The sequence below is a fragment of the Etheostoma cragini genome, chromosome 15, assembly GCF_013103735.1.
Source record: "Etheostoma cragini isolate CJK2018 chromosome 15, CSU_Ecrag_1.0, whole genome shotgun sequence".
NCBI classification, from domain to species: domain Eukaryota; kingdom Metazoa; phylum Chordata; class Actinopteri; order Perciformes; family Percidae; genus Etheostoma; species Etheostoma cragini.
In genome coordinates this window covers 24,355,750-24,369,578 of record NC_048421.1, presented here as the reverse complement: position 1 = coordinate 24,369,578, position 13,829 = coordinate 24,355,750, and the positions used below count along the sequence as shown (strand labels likewise).

Here is a 13,829-nt window from a genome sequence, read left to right as displayed (position 1 = left end):
CCTGTCCCGGTCCGAGCTGCCCCCCCTCCAGCAGACCACAGCGTAGAGGATGGCAGAGGCCACCACAGAGTCATAGAATTGACCTTTGCTTTCTTTGTTGCACTAGTAAGGTAGTAATATAATAGTATTTTAAAAGTCTTAGCATTTGGGATTATAAGTCAGATGTGAGTGGTGCAAGTTTTCTCATTTCAAACAATAACAGAAGATGGAAATCATTTCCTAAACGTATCTATCTATCTATGGTGGTTTGATTGCTAACGTTAGCTCAAAACGCCATTCAACGGACAGCCATTGTTGTGTGTGATGCTAACTTGTCTGTTTTGATCCATACACAACTGCCATCGGGTGGTGACAACACGTTTCCATCCAACCCTGCCCCGTGCTGACTGGTGTTACATTACATTTACTATTGAGGGAGCTGCAGCAACTCTCTCACTGACTTTTTTAAAGTGTAGTTTAAACTCCAAACAGTGTGGACCAATATAGACACTGTCACAGTGTTGAACTCTATTGGTGTTGAATTACCACTGCTGATCTTGCTGTACATGTTTAAGCAACCGAACTCAACTAATCCAGCCCTTTGTTTGAATGGCACCTAGGTTGTGGGTGTGACACAGAGGACACGCATTCCTGAACCAGGACTGTGCAAATGAAGACAAGAAACCGGTTGACCACTTTTCATAGTGGTATTGAATACCTGGTTGTATGACACTTCCGTTTCCCTCTACAAAACACTGACAGTTGAAGTGTATCAAAGACAAGTACAGCAAAATGTAATCCTTGTCTAACACCAGGAAATAAATTCTGTCTATAACAATAGCCGCCTGTATATATGTATTCATAGTACATACTCACATGTAAACTCTGTAAACCATATATTCTAGTATATTATGTTATTTGCACATTTCTGTAAAAATTTCTACTTATAGTAATATCCGGTATATTATATTCAGCACATTTCTAGCTGTAAATCTTGCTCACAATGCTTGTTATCTATATTTTATATTCATACGACAAACCCATCTGTAAAATTCTGTTTATAATAGTATTCATCTCTATATTTATTCAGTACATCTCCATGTCCACCATGTCCTACCATTGTATATCCTGCACTTACTGCTGTTGCACTTCTGGTTAGACCCAGACTGCATTTCGTCGCCGTGTACCTGTACCTGTGTAACGACAATAAAGTTGAATCTAATCTAATCTAAAGTCTGGAAAAATAAACTGGAACCTCCTAACATTTAACTGTTAGGAACATGTTGTTTTTTGTTTAATTTGTTATATGTAAAATAAACTGACAGATAGAAAAGAAAATACTTATCACCATATGCTTAGTTATTTGTACCCTGAATACAGTAAAAGTGGATTAAATGTTAATAGAAAATAGAGAATGAAGAAGCAAAAACACTAGGCTGACATTCCAGGATGAATCAATGATGAGTCTACGATCCCAGTAAAAACTAAATGTACTATACACACATTCTAAATCAGTATGAATGAATAGAACCCAGGAGCGAAAGTTACTTTTTAGAGTACGCAGAAATTCAGAGAAAATGTCCCCATGAGAACCAAAATCATTATAGTTAATGTTAAAGAGAATTTGATGAGTTCTTACCATGGTCTCTCATTCCAGTCTTACTTGTCCCAGGGGAATGGTGATGATGAGAGATGTCAGTTTCAGGTTGAAAAACCTGTCTGACTAGCCGTGAACAACAGCAATTAATTGAAAGCCTCAACCATGCCCTGAAACAACGCCCACTTGAATCAGTCCCATTGGAACTACGCAGAGAGCCGCCCAACAGGTGATCTGATGTGTGTGTGTGTGTGTGTGTGTGTGAGGTGAAAAAAAACAACATAAATTGTTGTGTTTAAAGCAAAGCATCCATGTTAAGTTTTCTCTAATTGTGCTGGAGCATGAGTGAAGTTAACGGAAGTTATTTGTCCTGTCTTTGGTTTTTATTCTATTATCAGCCACATGTTTACTCAGAAAATTCATATGACTTTGGAGCTCGGTGTCCCTGCATACAATGTTCCTGCGTTTCATATTTCCTTAGTTGCCAGCGTTGATCTGACGGCGCAACCAACAGGACAAAAGCTAAACTGGGCTGAGCGCCGCCATCTTTTATTAAAAAGATTATTAAACTGCTGAATGGAAACTGGTCGCTGAGAAAATGTCTCAAACGTATACGAAGAGGAGCAATGTGTTTCAGTCCTGACTTTAAACTCAGAATTCTAAGTGTTTTTTTTTCTTCATTTTTTAAATCAGATTCCTTTATCTCCAAATTTTGAATTTAAAAAAACTTTCAAAATGTTGACTTTGATTAAAAAACCTCACATTGAGGACTTTCTCAGAATTGGGACTCCAAAAAAAAAAAAACACTCCAAAATCTCACTATAAACTCAGAACTCAAACCAAAGTTGCATCAAACTAGTTTTTGCAAGCTCCCGCAATTTAATTGCATAAATATACCGCATATCCCATTGCATTTTTTAAGAAAACATGCCACATAATCAAGAATTTTTGCAGATAAGTATCCCATAAAAACTACTTTAATGATAGTATGATTTTACACACAAATTCTCCTGTTGGCATTTCCAGAAATGCATGGAAACAGGGACAAGGAGAGCTTTGTCTTCCGTGAGTGCCACTCGTTGCTAAAGTCCGCCATCTTTCCACCTCCACACTATAGCCATCCCACGCTGGTGACGTACTCTCTGGGGTCTGGCTTAGAGAGACAGATGCTTATGCTCACAAATATTGATTGAATGAGTTTTAGAAGGCTCTCTGGGCGCCCAGGGTGCCCGGGTAGCTCACCATGTTGACCATGCTAGATGTACAAAGGCACAGTCCCTACCTCACCAGCCACGGGTTCAATTCCAACCTGCGGCCATTTGTTGTAATGAGAACTCTACAGAGCCACACAAAATATCAAACAACTGTTTTATAGGCAGAGCGGAAGTCCTGCCCAAGTTTCAAGGTAATGAACAGTCCGGTCATTGCAAACAGAATGTGTAAACAATATCTGTAGAGGTAGAAGCAGCGGGGGGGGGTCAGGGTCCAGCGGTGGAGGTGGGAGACGCGGAGACGTGGAAAGAGTCCGGGAGGTCCTTGGCATACTCTACCAGCTCATAGGAATCTCTAATGTCTGTCAGACCGAACCAGAACACAGTCCACACCCCATTCACATAGCTGCCATCACAATGTTTAAAGTACCTGGAGAGAGAGAGAGAGAGAGAGAGAGAGAGAGAGAGAGAGAGAGAGATATCACACATCAAATGTCATTTTTTGTTTTGAATATTATAACTAGTCTAAGACCACATTGTAATATCAAAACAACAAATGCAAAGTAGGTAGGTCATGGGCACACCTGCTATTGTGTATACAGCATTGCAAGAGCTATTAGAATTGGATATATATATATATATATAGATATATATAGACACCGCAGTGTTGTTAGTAGTTGTAGGTTACAACTAGGTTGTATTTGTAGAGCTACGTGACACGTGAGACTACATCGATGAGGACCCAGAGTAGGCTCCACCAGGCAGACACCCAGCTGACAACCTGCAGGTGGAGGCGCTGGAGAAGGGCTCAGACATACCCGCCGCGGGCCGCTGTGGACGACTTGTGTCAGCCCCGCAAACTGTCTTAGCCGAGTGGCTGCGTGTGTCCATGAAACAAGCACAACAAGCACAGAACATCAACGCCGGTACGAGCCTCCGGCCGTCCGGACTCGGAGGGCAGCCTCCCAGACGGGTGAGCTGATGCTGCGTTCCAGACACTGTTTGTGTGCCGGCCCCGCAAAGTTCCGATATTCAGACAGCAGAAGTAGCTGCAGCTTCATCAAAATGAAGAAAAACACAACTGTTTCTGTGCATGTACTCGCCGTGTGGCGGCCAGCCCTCTGAGATCTACTCGCCAAACGGAATATGTACCCACATTTGGCGACTGGTAATTTCGGACCCTGGTGCAAGGGCGTCCCTGTGAGAGTTGCTAAGTGGAGCATGAAGCCAAAAAAGTTCTAATTCGGGGAATAAAAGAGGGGAAGTTTCCGCACTATGGGGACCATAGAGCAGGCGCACTACAGACCTTCACCGGTACTTCTGGTTTCTTCAACTGAGATCAAAAAACTGAACCATGCGGATTAAATCAGGACTTTCCAGATGTTATCGGACAGAACGGATCCAATTCTAATAGTAAAAACGATTTTGGGGTAGTGACGCTCAAAAAAATGTTATCTACTAGGGGTGTCCCCGACTAAGAATTTATAGATTTCTTTAGTTGTGTGGGCGTGCGTCTCTTACCAGGGGTTGATCCTGTTGGTGGCTCTGGACCTCCAGAACAGTTTGCCCAGGTCCTGCCTGACACACTCCCACAGGATGTGGCTGGTGCCCTGGCCCTGCTGGCTGCTGCTCACCACAAACTTGTCGAGGTAGGGAGTGCCGCTGTTCACCGGCTCCATGGTGACGATGGCTGCCGCGCTGTAGCTGGAGGGGACAGGCGGATACAACGAGTTCAGGAGAAATGATGTTTGACACACACAAACACACACAGGCCTGTGTTTACTAAGGACCACGGGATATGCAGATTATACTGCCAACAACTGCTGTTTGAACAGTATTTCTCCAATTCCATGTGTGTGTGCATTGCAAAGCATTTGCATTTACTGTGTATGTCCATCATGTGACGTCTCTGGTCACAAAACATGTCGTTTTTTTTAGTTGGGGTAGAATCTATCTCCGTTGATCCTGTTGGTTTGTTTGCTGCTTTCATGGCTGTACTAAGGCTACAGCTGTAGCGTGCTGGGATTACGGGTTTACAGGTATAGATCTGGCAACCCGGCCTGGCTGTCCAACTGTCGATACCGACACACAGGCCCAAACACAGACGGACATTCTGACTCAGAACAGCAATTACTAAAGGAGAAAGTCCTGGTATAAGCCTTGTTGGGGGAAAAGATAGCATTTCAACTTAGCATGTTTCCTTAATATCTGATGACACATTGGGCTCATTTTTGGAGTCATAACAGTAAATACACAACAAAAAATATTTCAACAATGTTTAAGAAATGAATTCATTTTAGGATAATTCACACCACATGATATTTTTGAAGGCATGTTGAAAATCCCCACGTCATTGACCCTTAAACACTAAATAAAGACCAGATATGACGATAACAATCTGATTAGGGGCAAGTAAAAACTGACTTGGGGCAAGTAGAAGGTTTTCTTTTTCCACTTGAACCCTGCTAACACTGATCTGGCGGACATTTTTATTCACATACTCTTCAGAGAGGTAGATGGAGTGCAGTCGTCCCTTCAGGGTGTCGATGTAGTCTCGCCTCAGACTTTTATCAAACGACTTATTGATGAGAGCCAGCAGACGGTCTACGTCAATCCCATCCAGAGAGCTGTAACTACACACACACACACACACACACACACACACACACACAGTGTGTTCTCAGTTTTTTACAACTTAGTTTAGGGTAAGTTTAGGGTTACAAGTCAGATTACTCGTGTCTGCTTGTGTGTATGTGTGTTTGAAGTATTTACCGATGTATCGGGTCTCCGTTTTTAAAGAGCGTCCCCGACCCTGAGCCAGAAAGAAGACAGACAGAACAAGCAGGTATAGAAATGGAAGTTAGATATAAAGTCATGTCAACCGCTGTTGGGTGGTCAAAACTACACTCACACACTCACAGCTCAAAAGAGACAGCCTTCCATGCACGTGTGTCTACATTTGGGGGAAAGTCACTTACTATGTTTACAGTACACGCAAACCAATTTTCCACTTTTATTCCGAATATGACAAAATTCCCAATTTAATACAGGTCACGTAAACCGCATATTCCAAATAAGGCCTTTTTAAAATTTAGCATTTTCCAATTAAGACGTGTGGGATCTGCTGTATTAATTGGGGTTTATAGGCCTTCTTTAGACTGTGGATATAGCACATTAGGAATATGCTTCTCAACCTGGATTTTTACAGCAGTTTACGACAGGTTACGGCACCTCGCCTGTTTACGGCTTCCTGTCAGCTCTGTGCGTTGCTATGGTTGTTGTACATAAACCAACCAGCCAACAGGTGCAAGATGGAATGAAAGAAGGAGAAACAAGTGGACAAGTGGAGTTGAGTGGAAAATTTAAAAATGTATGTGCATGTAGAATGGAGTCAGTGAGTGAGGCGGCGGTCTCGCCTCTGTGGCTGAACAGCTCCGTCAGCAGCGTGTCCGCCGAGGTGATGACGGCAGACGACTCCGTCAGCAGCTGGTTGAGGAGCCTGGCTATGGCCGACACCCTGCGGCGCTCCGCGGCGCTCAGCCACGCCGCCGTGGACAGGCCGGGCAGGTCGCTAGGCAGCGACACTGTGTCCAGCACCTGGGACACAAACGCATCGTTCAGGGGAAGGTGTGCGACACCATTTCCATACGGTATTTGTACAATGTCTGACAAAGCTGATACACACACTAGTTCAGAATCTGCGGGTTTTCTTTACGTATCGTGCTCGGCCTTTGAGGAAGTGAAAGGCCAGACGGGCCGAGCTGGAATCTTCCCTTTCCCTGCTTGGCCCGCCCAGAGACTTTGGCCCGCCCGTGAAACAGAAAGACACATCATGGCTGGCAAACAAGCAAAGCATGGCAGTGGGTCAAGACCACAACCCCCAGCCTCCACCTTGCCCCCCCCAATTTGGTTATATTTTTATGTTTTTTTGTCAAATGTACCTATATATTAATGTATGCATATGGGGTATGACCTACTTAATAAAAGTTATTAAGTTATTAAAACTGCTATATTGAAAGAACAAGAAAAAAAAATACTCTTAGGATCTGGACGATTCACACAAGTCACCCAGATTGACATGGAAGAAGCAACATTGGGCAAAAAGCGGGTTGTTTTATGGCTGTATTGAAAAGGTCATATCTTCTAAGTCTAAACAGAGCCAACGCCAGCGGTCCTGCCTTGTTCTCCTGGCTGTGAAGACCTCCCGAGTGGTTCAGGAACATGACTTTGAGGGGTTGCAGAGCTCGGGCAATAGCTGCAGTCACATCCGTCGGGTCCAACATTACCGAGCAACCTCGCCCGTCCCGCCCCACCGGACAGACCAATGGGATCGTCCCGCAGTTCAGACTCCACTGGAGGAGGCTGGTGTCCACAGCAATGGAGGGTGGAGCACTGTGGGGAGGTGAAAGGGAAGAGGATGAAAACAGCATTAGTCAATAGGATGGGAAAGAAGGTCAAGATGAAGAAAAACCATGAAAGGATGGGACAAAGCAGTAAAGGAAAGCTGGTGGGCTCTTACCGAGCTACAGAGCATGTGCAGCTCCCACCAAAGATAGTATATAAAGTGAGATGTCTCACTCTGTAGCTGAAACAAGTGAGATGTCTCCCTCTGGAGATGAAACAGAGACCTAACACTTCTGTCACATCCAGCAAACAAGAGAAAATACACCTCAAATTCCATTGCGAACCGTCATGAGGAAACATATCATAACCGGGAAACCATAGAAAAATGTTTCACACCGTTTTCAGACTGAACGTCCCCCCCTGGTGCCCGGGTAACACTCACCTGCTCCCATGTGGGGCTTCATGCAGAAGGAGGAAGGACTCAGCGGAGAAGAGTGGCAGGACGGTGGCCGAGTGCTGCTGCAGAGCCTCGGTCAGCTGCTGGCTTCGCTCCACCAGCCCTCGGGTGCAGCGAGACCCGGCCGTCGGCTCGGTGGGCCCCGTCTGCTCGTACTCAGACCAACCCATCACCACCACAGGCTTCATATCCATCCGCTGCAGGAAGGAGAGCCCGAAGGCCAGACTCTGAACCATTTCCCTGCTGGAGAAAACTGAGCTGTCCACCTGGGAGAGACGGAGACAGACAGGCGCACACAGACAGACAGACAAAGAGGTTTACTGTTAGCACTGTCTCAAACTAAGTAGATCTGTAAAGTTTTAGTGTCACTCCGAACACCAGAACAGATTGATTTGGCCAACACATACGTCCTATTCTCCTATAGTTAACTCTTTTGTGTCTGCATCACAATACAATAATCATACAGATTTGGGTATGAAACCTAATTCATCTTTGGAGTCATCAAGCTTTTTCTGTTTAATAATAACAATATTATTACAATGTTTTCACTCTGTTGCTGTTATTATAATTACGGGCACACAGGCCTGAATCACACAGACATGCTCTACCTACCTACACATGCACTAAAGGAGAGATGTCAGAGTGGGGGGGCTGCCCATGGAAAGGGTTTGGTGCCTCGCTCAAGAACCCCCTGGCAGTGCTCAGGAGGTGAACTCTGAAATTCCTGAAAAATGGGTTTATCTATAGATCTACCTGTTGAGCTTTCAGAGACTGTGCGGGGGTTCAAGAGCGCTCCCTGTCTGTGGAATTTTCAAAATGTCGCAAACTGAGAAAAAGCTTTTCACGAGCCATCCCAGGTGCATTTCCCAGGCTTCAGGTATGGCCTCTGAGGATTACAGACCTGTGTTTCTGATGAAACACATCTGAGCTATATGAAGTCCGGGGGTTTATACATTAATTCAAATTAATTAATGTATGATTCACATGAATAAGTACGCACATTTGAGATTTACTTCCAAAACAAACCACAGAGGGCCTTATTTTTCAATATTTTAAATTGTTTCCAGCATCAAAGGATGTAGAAACGGGTTAGGGTTCATACACTGTGGCCGAGGCTGCCATACAAGGTGTCACCCGCTCATCAGATACACACTCACACACACACACACCTGCTCAACAGATACACACTTTCTATACACACTAGCAGGCAACCGCTCCACCACTGAGCCACAGCCACCCCCAAAGGGTTAAAGGGTTAGAATGTATGTACATCAGTGTCAACTCTGGGTCCTGGGTCCCTGTCCCTACACTGAGAACCGTGTGGGTGTGTTGGTGGGGGGTCACCACAGACCCAAATCTTCTCAGCTGCTACTATCATATGCTACTGTCCCTTCATGTGGCTTGTCATGTTTGGCACATTGTCTGAATCACGTCTTATGTCATAAGAAGGTAATCAAATGTGTAATTAAGTTATGACTGATTAACATTCATGTAAATACTAAACGTTAATGCGTTAATACTGTAACACTATAACAATCTTAACCCTACAGTTTTGGACATATCATGTTAGACTTGATTTCTCCATTTTTTTGCAAAAGACTCTCCAGAAAGTGCCAATTAATGGTTTATTTTTCTTGTTTTAAATGTCCTGGGGGGGCATAACCCCAGACCCCCCTAGGGAGAGCCCCCCCATACTAAACAAATCCCAATTTAAACCCTGAAGGATAATGATGCTGAAAGAGCCAATGAAATGACTTTGTACACGGCAAAATATGGGTCACCCGCCCCAAATCTCACTCCAAGGTTTTGGGAAAAGTTGGCAGCTCTGTATTCATCACAATAAACCCAAATTCCTGAGATTTTATTCAAGACTTAAGTTTTGATAAGCCCTAAACTAAGTGTACCTAGCTAGCTAACTAGCTAACACTAGTTTACCGTGCCATAACGGGAATTACCTCCAGCACAGCGAAGGCAGGAGACTGAGCCGAGCTCGCCCTCTGGAACTGAGTGAGCCAGTACCGAGCCTCCCGGGGGTTTCCACCAACTTCATTGAGAAAAGCCTTCACGTCCCGGTAAATGAGGTTCCGGTTGGCCTGCATGTGCCTGTCTGTAGGGGAGAAATACCCCAGCTGCTCCTGCTGGGCCAAAGCCGCGGTTTTTCCTCCCGTCCCTGCCGCGTCAGCGCTCGCCATTCGGCGCTGTGGACTGAACATCTCCCGCTGACGCTGGCCGGAATACCAGCTCGTGGAAGACGGGCTCGACAGGTACTTCCCCGCCTTCACCATGGCCCGACAACCGGAGGCACCGCTGTTCACTTTGGCCATGTTACTTCCTGGAGGAGTTCTGAGTCCCTCGGGCTGACCGTGAGAGCTAAGGAGAACCGCATGAGGCCCCCGGCGGACGCTAGCAGCTCGCGGGCGAAGAGGGATTCATTGAAACGCTGCTGCGTCGGCACATCTCAGATTTCAGCAGAGCAGCGCGTGGGTGGGGTGGGGTGGAGGACAGTCCATGCACCCGCTCTGGGGTATGGAACCTGTTCATACTCCATTTACTTATTTAAATAAAAATAGAAGAAAACATGTAACATGTAACGTTACATTTGAAGTGCTTTATGTGATTTATTGTAGGCCTACACATCTAAAAACTACCTACAACCATTTCTTCTGCTCCACTTTTATTTACTGTACTTCTGACAAAAAAAAGATATTTCATAATAATGGATTTTTTCTCCCTTTGTTGCACGTAGGCCTTCAATTTAGAAATGATACTACCATAACAAGTCACATGATTAAGTCAAACTCTGATAATTAGGCCTAATACACAGTTATTGAACCCCAGCTAAAATGATAATCAGGGAGCCGGAGGCAACTGTAACAAGGGGCAGGGTATGGAAATAGATTTTTGCCAGTATAACAAGACAAAGAAGAAAAACAAGAAAACTTAAATAGTGGGAACTGAAAATAAGAATTTGAGAGAGAAACAAATGTTATCTCAAAGGTAAAAATACTTGTATAATGTTATTTGTGTGTGAAATGAATGGTTCCCTATCCTTCTTTCTCTGAACAGACTACTGCCCTCACGCTCAGCGTTGCAGTTTTACGGGGTTATATTAGTTAGTTGGTTAGAGGACTCAGAAATATATCTATATATTTATATATATCTATAGCTGCGGTATTTTCTGGGTGTGCACAAACATGCTGTAACATAGTGGGAGACCTGGGATGGAATTTATTCCACATGTCATCCATATAAAAGCAATTTTCTTCATGTGAACAATAATAAAATATGTTGTATTTCATTTAAAAATAATAGCTTAAAACATATTTCATTTCATGTTTCATATGTTAAAATGATTTGTATTGGGTGTAAACATGATTAATATGTTTTCATGGTGTCGGTGGTGCCTATGGTGCATGGGGGAGAAATAAAGAAATCGACACCCGTTTGAAACTCTCTGCGTCTGTATCAATAAATCCAAAGGGCCGCTACATGAACAAGCAGATAGATTTTTGTATTTGTAGTCCTGAACTGCATCGCCTACTCCAAAAATCTAACCGAAGCCTAGCTACCACAAGCTAACTTTACATTAGCTGGTGTGTTAAACTGATCCTCCACCAAAACCAGATTGCGGTCTAGTGCCTTTCCAGTTGCTAATCCTGATTTACTGCCTACAACCCCCCCCCAATAAGACCAAGACCAGAGCCCAGTGACTTTACCAGCCCTTCCCTCTGTTTATTTCCCTGGTGTGAATGTGTGCTCACTCTTTTGGTCAGATTATACGCTTTATGCACTTCAGCATGACTGCCAAAGGTATTAATAACTCTTCTTGGTTGTCACTGTTTGATGACATCACAATTCTGTCTCTCTTCCTTCCCTATCTCTGTCTGTGATCAGGCAGGACACAGATGTATACATCTGCCCTGGGCGCCCTCAGGCAAGCACGCACACACACACACACACACGCACACACACACGCACTCCCACACAGTGAGGGCAGTGCGGAGGTGCACGTCCAGTATAATCTTCAGGAAGTGATTAGGGGGTGTGAGATGAAAGGTTTTGTGCGACGGGAAAACATCCCCCCCCTTGGGAGTAGAGAGACCAATGGTTTCCTCATTTTTAGGTCAAACAGCGTTTATGCCACTAAAAGTGTTACAGCGTAAAATGATTTTACGGGGCGCAAAAACAAAACTTAATTTTGAGTTTTTCGGCTATTTTGCTTCCATAACATATCTTCTTTTAGACTATTGGGGGAAGAACAGCCAAAACACACATAAAGGGGTTTATTTTACCACACCTTACAGTTTGGAAATGGTCCTTACAATTAATTAGTGACTATGAGGCAAACAAATTCCTCATAATCTGTGTTCACGTGCACTTCTCCCATTGGAATCAACAGACTCAGGACCAGGACCTGCCGCCAGTCTCCTAAAGAGGCGGGGCCGTGGGGGGGTGGGGGGGCACGTGACACTGATACAGGAAACTACTCTAAGTTTGGGCGTCTGTAATCTAAACCGTCTCTGTTTGCATTAACTTTTATACAGGACCATATACCTGCCCATTTCACCTCCCGTTTCTGATGCTAAACAGCTATTTTGCATACATGTGCCTCTGTATTTATTGATGATGTTTTATATCTGGGTAATATGTTTGTTTGTGTATGTACATGCATGCACCAGTCAAGGCAAATTCCACGTAGGTGTAACTCACTGAAGCAATAAACCAATACATCCTTTTCTGATGCAGACTCACTTAAAAACAGTAGATGGCAGCAGACAACAAGGGCTGAACGTGTGTGTGTGTGTGTGTGTGTGTGTGTGTGTGTGTGTGTGTGTGTGTGTGTGTGTGTGTGTGTGTGTGTGACTCCCCTGGAATCTGTCCCAGCAGCCACTTGAACTGACAACAGCTTGCCGTCAAACAAGCTGAAAATATGATAATATGGCTCAGTGAGTCCAAAACAGCTTTCGGTACTTTCTGACATGAACATCAGAAGTAGTTTCAACTTTTTATTATGAGATGTGACGTTTATTGCAGGCCTACAGTAATTCATGTCACTGGCGATCTTGAAATCATTTCAAGTCATTTTGACGAACTTGCAGGACTGCAGCTCATGTTTACTGTGCAAAAATGTTAATTGTTGTCAGATTTTGAACAGAACACGAAGGCAGCGGGGTAGTAGATAAATGTGTTTCTAATTCCTGTCGGAGCATGTATTCATATTTACATGTTTAAGGCAGGAGTCCTCTGTAAATATGATCCATTCCTTCAAACTGCATGTACTACAACTACACCATCAAACCAACTGAAAAACAAGTGATGACATCTGCCTTGACCAGATTTTTATACATATTTTAAATAACGCAAAATAAACCAAATGGTGGTAGCTAATACATCTGATTTCACATCCTGCTTTAGTAAAAACAACAGGGACAGGCAGCTCTCACCTGAGACCATTGTCCACGCATATGCAGGACGCAAAGACGAAAGTTACTGTTGCACTAGTATCTCGTCCTCCTGATTGGAGCTGGCTGGAATTGTTAAATTGTTCCAATGTAACTGAAAATGTGATTTAGAAATATACACATATTTTTATGGATTTGTCCATGTGTGCTCACCCTGTGTTATTGGCAGGCCAGGTCTCAGCTGCTACAATGAGGTTATTTTATTTTTATTCCCCCCCCGGCTCTAATGTCAAACTTTGCCTATGAATGGAGCATTCCTGAAAAAGGACTCAAAGTTGTATGCTAAACGTTGTGTATAAAGGTGTGTTGAGAATTCATGTGATGTGGTCCGGTTAAAGCTCCCACGGCCTAAACGTTTCACTTTGTTTTTTTTTACATTAATATGCGTTCCCCCAGCCTTAGATATCTTATATTTCTAGGTTGCAGCATAGGGAAAACGCTAGATCAGATCCACTAGACGTGTTGACGTAGTCAGGTTCAGGCATGAGGAGTGGATCCGAGAGGGCGGGGAAGCTCCAAACCCGATCAGTTACAACCACAATGTACACAATGTAAAAAAAACATGAACCTTGGTTCTGACTTTCAGGTGGGGAAACCCCTAAAATGATATCAATATAAGTTTTATGGTTTCTATTCCACGTTCTCCTCTGTGCCCATCTACCTGCTGACTGTGTTTTCTACCTGTCTGTCTATCTGCCTGTCTGTCTGTCTGTCTGTCTGTCTGTCAATCTGTCTGTCTGTCTGTCTGTCTGTCTGTCTGTCTGTCTGTCTGTCTGTCT

General features: G+C 44.0%; 2 protein-coding genes across 2 annotated transcripts in view; both read right to left on the bottom strand.

Annotated features, from left to right (window-relative positions):
* LOC117958225 (beta-1,4 N-acetylgalactosaminyltransferase 2-like) overlaps positions 1-1,842 on the bottom strand; it is a 10,311-nt gene extending 8,469 nt beyond the window's left edge. The window contains exon 1 of the mRNA XM_034894500.1: positions 1,619-1,842. Within this exon, the coding sequence (XP_034750391.1) occupies positions 1,619-1,621 (3 nt within the window). The 5' untranslated portion in view covers positions 1,622-1,842. The remainder of the gene's footprint in view (positions 1-1,618) is intronic.
* A 742-nt stretch (positions 1,843-2,584) lies between these two features.
* Positions 2,585-10,014, bottom strand: nags (N-acetylglutamate synthase). Its single transcript, XM_034895092.1, has 8 exons — positions 9,544-10,014; positions 7,574-7,854; positions 6,966-7,179; positions 6,204-6,384; positions 5,560-5,599; positions 5,289-5,420; positions 4,309-4,491; positions 2,585-3,217 (listed from the first exon to the last, which is right to left on the bottom strand). Exons 1-8 carry the CDS (start codon positions 9,910-9,912, stop codon positions 3,055-3,057), a joined length of 1,563 nt encoding a protein of 520 aa, XP_034750983.1. The 5' UTR covers positions 9,913-10,014; the 3' UTR covers positions 2,585-3,054.
* Positions 10,015-13,829: the final 3,815 nt, after the last annotated feature.